The 10,617-nt window shown below is 40.2% G+C and overlaps 1 protein-coding gene across 6 annotated transcripts; it reads left to right on the top strand.

The window, feature by feature from the left end:
• Positions 1-3,449: 3,449 nt before the first annotated feature.
• On the top strand, positions 3,450-9,520 carry LOC133930569 (probable glutathione S-transferase DHAR2, chloroplastic). 6 transcript variants are annotated; one of them, XR_009911776.1, is made up of 8 exons: positions 3,450-3,837; positions 5,231-5,321; positions 5,434-5,577; positions 6,051-6,168; positions 7,422-7,562; positions 7,882-8,013; positions 8,118-8,231; positions 9,198-9,520. XR_009911776.1 is itself a non-coding variant. In XM_062377239.1 (7 exons), exons 1-6 carry the CDS (start codon positions 3,621-3,623, stop codon positions 8,202-8,204), a joined length of 798 nt encoding a protein of 265 aa, XP_062233223.1. In that variant the 5' UTR covers positions 3,452-3,620; the 3' UTR covers positions 8,205-8,231; positions 8,636-8,888. The 6 variants fall into 6 exon arrangements, 3 of the variants coding, with proteins under 3 accessions (XP_062233223.1, XP_062233221.1, XP_062233222.1); XR_009911775.1 differs by lacking the exon at positions 9,198-9,520 and adding an exon at positions 8,461-8,888; XR_009911777.1 differs by lacking the exon at positions 9,198-9,520 and adding an exon at positions 8,636-8,736.
• The last annotated feature ends 1,097 nt before the right edge of the window (positions 9,521-10,617 follow it).

A 10,617-nucleotide genomic window follows, 5' to 3' on the forward strand; every position in this document is an offset into this window, starting at 1 on the left:
CCAATGTTGGCAATAGGTGCAATCGGACTAATATTTTCAGAAGGGCTAAAATGTGTGCACCAGGAGTAGTTGTACTTACCAGAAGGTCCGGTGTGTGCAATGTTAAACACCGGAAGTTTTTCAATGCAGAGGGCAAGTTAAAGGTGCCAGATGGTCCGATGTTGGCACTGTGAGCATCGGAAGTGGTCACCAGACTAATTTTTTCAAAGAGGAATACAAACCGGGCTCCAGTAGAATTGTACTCATCGGATGGTCTAGTGTTGCACTGGTGTGAACGTTGTACCATCCGATGTTCATATTTTTGTTACGTCTAATCTTTATCAACTTGATTTTGATTTGGACTAATATTTGATGATGTTATATGGTTCTTGAGATGCATGTTTGCTTGTCTAATGATGTGCAGGTGTTGGATGCAACTTGACGGTCAAAGGTGGGTGATCAGGGCTAACCGGGGTGCTTGTTGCTGGACGATAAAGGAGGCCGAACGGAGTCAAGGATGATACTAGTTATATACATGGTGGTCAAGCAAAGCATGAGGTGAATGATGAAGATGGCGTATTGATAAAGTTAAGTGAAGGGGATGCCGGTGTAAATGACAAGGTGGCCCGAAGGATCGGGAGTGGGAGAGACTTATCGGCAATCAAGATCGCAAGACGAAGGACACACGTCAATATCGGAAGACTTGCTTAAGGTCAAAGCAAGCAGCTATGAGTCACTCCCTGAGAAATGTGCAAGTCGGTTTCCCGATTTGACCACAAAAATGCGGACGGATGGAGTGCACGTGGTATCATCGTGAAACTTGTGTCGAGATAAAGTTAAGTCGTGAAGGCGCCACGGTCGTCCAATGGATGGAGGAGAAAATAGACTAAAATATCCTGATAGTAGGTATGAATATACTATAAGAGAGGGGTATTTTGGGAACAATCAAGAAAATTTATGGGTCAAGTTTCCTAGGTTATAAATAGAGGGGTATGGTTGGTTGAGAATGTATCCCTTGAGTCATTTACAAGAGAGCCTTGTGCTAGGATTTTATAGGAGATTAAGATAAGTGCTTAGCCTATGTAATAGGTGAAAGTTTTGATAGATAAATCTTTGTAATTCATCTAAAATATGGCTGATCTCTTTGAGTGATGAAGTTTATATTTTTGTATATGCTTGAATTCCCCTCCTTCTAGTTTCCCTCTATTAGTTCCCTTGCAAGTTTGCAAGTTTTTCGGTTTTCGGTTTTGATTTTCGTTTTAATTTTTTGGTTAAAATTTCAGCACCTTTTGAGGGTTTTTTTTTTGCTAGAGGCATAAAATTTACATACGCACGCTTATGTGATGGGGTCTTGAATTCCCTTGCCTCTAGACAATTAATTTGATGAGTTTCGTTGTTTGGTGCTTATCTTTTTTTTCTTTGCAAGTTGTGATCTTTCGAGTGCTAAGACACATGGATTGATATTAAATGTAACCTATGGTTGATATACCATCTATGGAGTCGTATTGTCTCGAATTTCTCCAGTTAAAACTTTTCTCTATTTTTACTTCCGCTTAAATTTAAGTATGTTAGGTGATCCAAATAGGAGAAAACTATCAATTTTAAAAAAATTATTAAAACATTTATTCACCCTCTCTAATCATCAATTTTATTCCTACAAGTGATATATCTTTCACTAATGAGAAAGTTATTCCTCTCACTAGTATGTGGTGTCTGCAAACAGACACACACTTGTTCGATGTGTATTGAAATTAGCACACTCCTCTCAATAGGTGGTGCACATGGGCAGTGTAATAATCTCATCAAATAACAGTGCTTACTTGATGGGAGATGCCAGGTGAAAATCCTCCTCCACGGAGTCGTTGTCAAGAAGCATGTTGTTTGTGTGAGCTTCGGCTCTGGGGCATGTTCGCCTTCGTCTGCGCGGGCCAAAACCAATCAACGCGCACCCTAATTCCCCTCCGCCAGCCAACACGCCCTACTTGGCCCACCATAATTTTGAGATTTGGCCCAGTTGGCTGGGCACCTCCTTCCCCTCTACTATTTATATTTTTCTTGGCGTCAAAAAAAATATATATATTTCTTTCTAGAAAGCGAAATAGACTTTTCTTCCTTCCAAAATCCAAATACATTCCTAAAAAATCCTCCAAAAAATTCAAATTGTATTTGTTCTACTAGATTTTCGGTTCCGTGTGTTAAATTGTGGTGTTCTATTATATTACAGATGATGTTCTACCCTTTCATTTGCGATGTTCCACTAGTCTATTAATATTGCTCCACTAGTATATAGCTCATGTTCCATTAGGTCACAGACAATGTTCTATAGGTTATTTATATTGCTCTGCAAGTGCATAGAGAACAACTAAAAAAAGAAAGAAACAATTTGAAAACTGAAAAATGAATATATTTTTGGAAACAGGAAATTTAATGAACTAATTAAAATCAAATAAGAAAATATTTAAAAGAAAATGAGAAGAAGGAAATAAACTACCATAATAGAAAGAAGAGAAAACCTAGGCCAACGCACTCAAACACGCTACCTGGCCAATCTTACATGTTATCTGGACTGGAAAAAGCACACCTGAGCCGAATATGCATGCTACTTCGGCTGAATAACACGCTCGGCTATGCGAATGCGTTCGTTGTGCATTGGTTGTTTCCCCAGTGGGCGAGCAACCGGTTGTGAGTTCGACTCCCGGCCTCACATCAGGGTTTGTTCCCGTAAATAGAATTCTTTCAAATAGCCTCAAGCATAAGTGGATCACAATGAAAGCGTGGTGTGCTCGTCGCTTACGGAACCAGAGGCTTCGTGATTATCTTTAGTAGATGTTGTATAGGTTGTAGGTCTAATGTGTCTTAGGGTGTGTATGTGTAGGGTGTTGTATGTGTTTTAGTGTACGTTTAGATACTACAGCTTGTACCCCAATGTTGAGGCTAAAAAAACACGCTGGGCTATATAGCGGGAGGGATGCACAGCGGCGGCGATTGCCATTCAGCTTTGGAAGGTAGAGGAGCATAGTCCAAAGTCGAAACAAAAGTTCAAACAGTGAATATTGTACGTTTGATCCCATCTGAAGGCTATGATTAATCCTATCATCCTACCAATAGAGGTTTTATTTCGTGATATTTTATAGCAACACATGGGTTTTCTACAAATCAACCTCTCCGTTGGTGGAATGGTGGGATCAACTATAGCATTTGAATGAGCATTGGATGAGCGATATTCGCTATTTATACATTTTCACACATTTGCTTGTTTACACCGAAGATTTTCCAAACAAAAGTGTTCTAAAACGAGCCCAAATTCATCCTACAAACACACACAAGAAAACGCCTATTAGGCCCAACGCTCCACAGGCCGTAGCCCTACATCCAATCGGTCCAAGGCCCAAGCGCCCTCCACACACAGGGGTGTACGGACGCATCTGACCGAGAGGTCGAGACCATAAACGAAATCCACCGTCACGTGTGAAGGACCCGTCCCGGGCGTCGCAGAGCCACTGGAGACACACGTCTACGGCCTACGGGGTCCACGAAGATAAGCTTCCGCCGGTCTCCGCTCCCTTCCCCCGCACCGCTCGCCGCGCGCTCTCGTGACGGTCCCGCCCGCATCCTCCCTCCCTACCCCGGCGACCGCGGCGATGGCCGTCCTCCTCCGCAACACGGCCTCCGCCACCGCCACGACCACCGGTCCCTCCCCGGCCCTCCTCGCCACCACCTTGCGCCGCGGCTGCGGCTGCGGACGCCTCCTGCCCCGCGCCTCGCCGCCGCGCCGCGCGTTCGCGGCCCGGTCCTCGGCCCAGCCGCTGGAGGTCTGCGCCAAGGAGTCCGTCACCGTCTCCGGCCGCATCGGCGACTGTGAGCTCTCATTCTCTCCCCCTTTGTGTGTATGCGCGCGCGAGCAGTTGGATGAATTAGAACGCGAAGAAGGCGAATTGGCTATGTAGGTGGTGTTGGCCGTTATTTGTTTTTCGATAGTGTATTATCAGTTTAATTTGCCGCGTTAAGATGGGAAATGCAACTAGTAGCTTCAGAATTTGACACTTTGAGTGATTGTGGTTTTGCGTGTTTAATTACCATCCTCACGTGCCACGAGTAGTTTATTTTTTGAACGTGCATAACAGAACCGAAATAAACTAGGACTGCGAGACATGCGTGGAGGTAGGTTTTAGCAAATCAGTCTCTACTAATATAAAGCACTAGTAGCATTTGAAGTGTCAGCGATTGGATTTAGTTATTTCAGCACATAGTTTGGTCCGGTAGCCTGCACCATTCCAGTTTTGTGATAAACAGCATTTGACTTGGTGTGGTTGTTTGGGTCATCATCTACATGACAATGTGAACCATGTAAGTTCTCTAATTCATGTAGGTAACCCCAATGCATCAGAAAAACTCAAAGTGTACTTTCCGATCGATCTTCATTTGGGGGATCTTTTGTTTTTCAATGCTTCAAGAATGTTGGGTGATTTTTTAATCAGTGTTTGGTGAAGGTTGATGTTAATGTTGTGTAGTATATTGGGAGATGGACATGTTAAGGTGCCCTTCGGAGTTCATTGCTGTTTCTTGCTTACTTGAATTGCTGCCTCCTGCCCTGCGCCTCTTTAAGTTTTCCCAGGACTACCTTTATGAGAAAAATGTTTTAGGGTTTGGATATGATAGATGTGTTGGTCTCTGTATGCTTAAGCCGTAATAAGTTAGCATTTTGATCTGGTTTATATAATTTTTTTGGTCAGTGCATTTAGAAGGGGTGATAATATAGAAGGACAATGGTGACACAAAGAATTAAAGAGCACTTTTTGTGTACACTAAATGCTTTATACTGGGAGTAATAAATTTCAATGCCTGTTCCTGTCATAGAATTATTAGCTGTCGCAAACAAAGTAGACTAGATTTATCTTTTTCTAATCTATGTTTGTCTGTTAATAGCAAAACTTTGCTCCACATGCTAGTACACGTTTGGCTCAAGTAGGGCAATTACTAGTAGTGTAATACACAACACATTATTTTATCATATTAATAGTGAGTTTCTTAATACAAGTACATGTTGCAAGGTCACTTTTAATATTGGCACCGGTTAATACTTAATGAAAAAAGGTGGGGAACGTTGGTATTTGCAGAATGGAAGAGCATGAAGCATGTTTTCCTTGATGTGTAACATCGATTCATATTTTTAAGTGCATTGCAAGTGTTCATGCTCGTACTGTCAAAACACCTTCATCATTCTGACTTAAATTTCACATGTTGGCCACAGGTCCTTTCACACAGAGGGTTCTATTGACAATAGAGGAGAAACATCTGCCATATGATCTAAAGCTTGTTGATCTAGCTAATAAACCAGATTGGTACCTATCTGGCAGACAAGACTAAACATTCTGAATTCAGATTGTTCATTGTTAGTGGTTGTTTCTCAGTTCCATGGCCATCAACCACCATGCTTTTGTCTTGCTTCATCAGGTTATTCCAAATCAACCCAGAAGGTAAGGTGCCTATTGTGAAGCTGGAGGACAAATGGATTGCTGATTCTGATATTATAACACAAGTAATAGAAGAGAAGTACCCTGAACCATCCTTGGCAACTCCACCAGACAAAGCTTCAATGTATGTGATACTTCCAGAGTTCCAATGCCCTAATTGGTACCCCTGTTTAGCTTTTTTGTAAGGGTCTTTGTTCAGCACTCTTGTTGCAAATGTTGAGTCATCCATGCAGATATGTTGCTAATTTCTCTCTCTTGCCCTTATCTGTTCCATTCTTTTTCCTGAGCATTTATGCTTGAGTGCTTGACTAACCATACAAACTGTTATATCTCATCTTTCCATATCACTGAATGGAACTGTGCTATAGTCATTCTTTGTGATCGTTAAAAAATGTGCCTTATAATTAACAAAGTTGGTAATTATAACATTATATTAGTGACTATGTCTGTATAGGTACATCCTACATGGAAGCATTGTTTGAATTGTATCTTGGAGCTATCTGCAACTACAACGTATTAGCTTCCTTTTCTTTTGTTAATACTTGGCTCTTATTTTAGTACTAGCATCATAATTATTGTGCATAAATTTCATTGCAGAGGGTCAAAAATATTTTCCACCTTCATCGGTTTCCTCAAAAGCAAAGACCCGAGCGATGGAACAGAACAGGCACTACTTAATGAGCTGACCTCATTTGATAGTTATCTAAAAGATAATGTAAGTGGGTTAATGGTAATTTTAATATTACATGACAGCTTCCAGTTAGTATTATTGTTTTACATGAGCTGCAATATTTCTACAATGTTTGCGGCCCCTTCTACTTGCCATATCCACATACTTGTATTATAAATTCTTGCGCAGTGTTGCATGAAATATACCATGTATTGGGTCACAGACATTAAAAATCAGCCCATGTCTTTTTTTCTTTCTTTTGTGTGTGTGTGGGCATCCCTCTCGAATCCTAACAGATGGTGCACATTTTGACAGATGATATCCAAATTTCCATATCTTCAAATAATTTAGGCGTCCAAGCACCTAATATACAAATTGTGGATGCTATTTCTTGTCTCTTGTCTCCATTCTTTTCTATGAAACAGACTCATATTTATGACCTATAATACTAACTTTGCTTCATTATATTCTGGTAAGCTGCGTGCTAAAATAAAATGAAGACTATATGTAGGTTATGTAGGTTTCCAGACAACCATGGATTTTGAGCGGTGTCAGAAATAAAAAGATGAAAACTGTTTGGTTAATGATTATTGTCTTATATGAAGTACATTGCAGTAATAAACTAGTTGTTGCAAAATATGACTAGCTTTCTGAGCTTCTGCAATGACTTTTAAGTCATGTATACTTGAAAAATGAGAAAATAAGCTACATGGTACTGCAGAAACGTGGTTGCATCATCGCATCTTAGAAGTTAGACCAAAGCTGACTTCTAATCCTGGATTACTTATCACCACGTGGTTCAGATTTATTGGTAATCCAAAATGTAGTTTTACCCTGTAATGATACCAAAAGATTACCTTTTGCTCACTCATGTCAAGCTGCTTAGATTTAATAAATCAAATGCTCATATGCAAATTTATACTTTCAAGGTGTTCGGTTTGTTTAATATAACATTGGCTCTTATCTAGATCTACTAAATTTGAATTTGGAATATCACAATTTATCATTTGCCTGCCATCAGTAAGCAGAAGTGGAACAGCCTTGAGTTTTTGTTCTTACATAAGAGTTTATGAGTCAGAAATCTGGATTAACTTAGCTCAGTTCAGCAAGTTTTACCAGATGAGATTTTTGTTCATATATAATATCTTAAATTACATTCAGTTTCTCTAAAAGATGTTTACTTATCAGGAACCTTTTATGTGGGCTTAACAATTATGCATTTAATAACTTAATATTCATTTCTGTGTAGTTTATCTGAAATTTGCTATGTTCTTGTTCTGAGACGCTGTTTGGTGCAGGGTCCATTTATTAATGGTGGATCAATTTCTGCTGCTGACCTCTCTCTTGGGCCTAAACTTTATCACATGGATATAGCTCTGGGTCACTACAAGAATTGGTCTGTTCCAGATTCACTGTCACATGTAAAAACATACATGAAGGTATGTATCCATCATTTGTGCAAGATACTTTGTCTTCCTGGTAATTGGTATTTGGTTTTTCTTCTGGCCTGACGTGTAATTGAGCCAGAGCTTGATACCATTTTTTCACGTAGTGGGCATCCACATTTCTGCACAAAAATGAACATGGAACTAGGGTAGCTGTGAAAAGTGCAATGGATTTCTCATTTTCTGCCCTTCACCTAAACAGCAGGCACCAGTGATTGACCAGTTGCATGGCATATGTGTACTGTGTAGTGCATATTTTATGGACCGCACTTTTTAGTACAACTTGTGATTAAAGAAACATATTTTGGAGCAGCATATAACGGAAGGGATGACTCATGGATGCAACTTATCCAAATTCTTTACTAGTGGCAAATTAGCTATTGTTATGTTGTATGCAAAATGCTAAATACGCCATTGAAAAATCACCATGCACAGTATTATCTAGGTATGAGAGCATTATACTTTTTGCTGCTAGTTTGTTAACATCTTCCTAAGGAGTTAGCCCTGGACATCCTATGCTTACTGGAGGATTTGAATTTTCTTTTGCAGTCGATTTTCTCAATGGATTCTTTTGTCAATACTCGAGCTCTGCCAGAGGATGTAATTGTTGGATGGCGCCCAAAAGTCATGGGTTAAATCACATTTGTGAAGTAAGACATTCAGGTAAACTGCATATATTCCCTGTATAGAAGGAAGAACATTTTCATGTTAAGACTTCCTTGGTCTGCTATTTTGCCTTTGTTGAAATAATGATGATAGGATGCACGGGTCATACTTGTCTAGTGAACCAGAAATATGGGGGCTTTCTTAGGCTTGCTATTGGCTGACAATATTTCTACCATATGTATAATTGAATTTGTCTAAAAATACAAACTAATTTTCAAATATGCAGCGGATTATCTAGCCGAGCAATTGTGTGGGCAATTCTGCTACTTGCTAATGATACAAGGGAAGATTAGCATCTGTTGTTGATAGTTAAGAGCACTCCAATTGTAGCTGTACCCCTGATGGGCTAATGATTGTGTGGTGTTTTAGTCTTTGGCCTTTTAATTTCTGAACTATGTTAGGCTAGAAGCTGGGTGCAGCTCAGCAACTGCTGTGGTGGTGCCTCCTACCATAATCAAGGCCCGTTAAGACGTCAACCAATATATCTTCATGGTTCATACTATTCTCTTTCTGAACTAGGGCATGGGCTCTGGTTATTCATATGTAGAAAGTAAATAGAAGATAATATCATTATGATGTTTAGCTTCTTTGACAACACTTTGCAGCCGGACCATCATATAATATCTTAACTGTTTTGATTTTCCTGGAACATTATTTAGTTGTTTAAGGTTCAGTTGTAAACAAAGTAACAAAATATAACGACAAGTGTTTCTATTTTACCGAACTGGCTATCACAGTGCTATATCCTGTATCGTTCTGAACAGACCCCACCAGTTGACACTCCATCTGAGCTGGTAGTGAATGTCTGTTGGAGAGTGAGAATCTACCATTCTACTGTTTACGATAGAGATATGTGCTGTCAATCTTTGCGTAAATCAGTTGCACGTGATGTACAACTGATTTTAATAGAGACGTGCCAATGTGAATGGCTTATCATGTCACGTTATATTTCTTTCTTATTAGGAGAGACATGGCTATCAGAGGATCTAGGTGACCAAGTTTCATCACATGTGTCTGTAGTCTGTACGTGAAAGGTGGTGGATTTTAATTGGAATTTTCCAGAGCGTAGCTTGGAAGGTATTCCTATCTGGTCTCCTTTGCTTCGTGTCAAATGGAAAATGTCAATAAAAATCAGAGACCTCTCATGCCATTGAGAATTCTTGTTGAACCTCATCTTTGTTGAAAAGAAGAAAGGCTTTGTTGTTGCTGCTGCTGCGGCTGTTGTTGTATAACTGTTCTGCATCATAACAATGTTTATTTAGCAAGTTACTTGCCAAAACCGATAATCTATGATACGGAACGACTTTCTGGCGAAATGATGAAAGATGAAAAACGGTCTATCTATTTCAATGCATAGCTATTGTTGATCCTTGTGATTTAAGGATGCGATCGCAGAATCACTGAATGTTAGCTGCAAGGATGTAATCATTTGGCCTAATCCTAGGCCCCACAGAAGTGGGATACCTTTCTGCTGATTTCAAGCTACTAACCTCCAAATATATTTATCCAAGCTTTGCGTTTGATAAAGCGTCACTGTGCATGAAGCTGGGCGGTCATGTTATTAGTTCCTGTTTCTCTAACACTAGGACACTAACTTAAAGTCGCAATGATTGACAAGAATTTTGCATTCCATATTGAGGCATGGAAGCGTGGGAATTCCAATTAATCGTGTTTATGCCCGCTGTTGGTGATGTGTGCAAGGTTCTGAAAACACAGCAGTGCAGGGGTTTCCTATGTGGATTGTCAGTCATATCTCTATGATCTGATTATTACTTTTCCTATAGCTGACATTCACACTGAGTTGACATCAAAGAAACCCGTTATGCATTCCACGCAAGCGGGTTCGTTTTCTTTCAACTCCGACCTTCAAATCCTCCGACCAAAAGTGTGCTCGTGTATATAAGATAATATCTCGAAAAGATGTTGCTTAGACCATGTATCTATCAGTCGTCACTGGTCAGTGTCACAATTATGCTTCACAATGATCTATAGTCTATAGATACAGTGGCCGTCTGGGAGGATTGTGGATGTCCACCAGCCGCCTCGCACTTCCGAGCGATATGGAGGACAGTTTTAAGTCGCGTCACCTACAAGCCCTTCGTTGCATTGCATAGAATGATGAGATTCTCTAGAATGATTGCATGTACACGCCCTTGCTTACATGCAAATGACGCATTCTTTTGCCAGCTGGTTTAGCTCACATCACGGGCTGCATATGTTGTATGCAGGCATGTTACTTAGCAAAATCATTGGATGTAACCCGTTGTTCAGAACACTGACAGCCACCGAAACGCCCAGCTCTCTTCTTTTACGCGCGTTTGTGTTATAGGTATATTGCAGCTGATGCACGAAGCAGCTGTGCTCGTGGAACTTCTCGCAGCTC

The sequence above is a fragment of the Phragmites australis genome, chromosome 10, assembly GCF_958298935.1.
Source record: "Phragmites australis chromosome 10, lpPhrAust1.1, whole genome shotgun sequence".
Lineage (NCBI taxonomy): Eukaryota > Viridiplantae > Streptophyta > Magnoliopsida > Poales > Poaceae > Phragmites > Phragmites australis.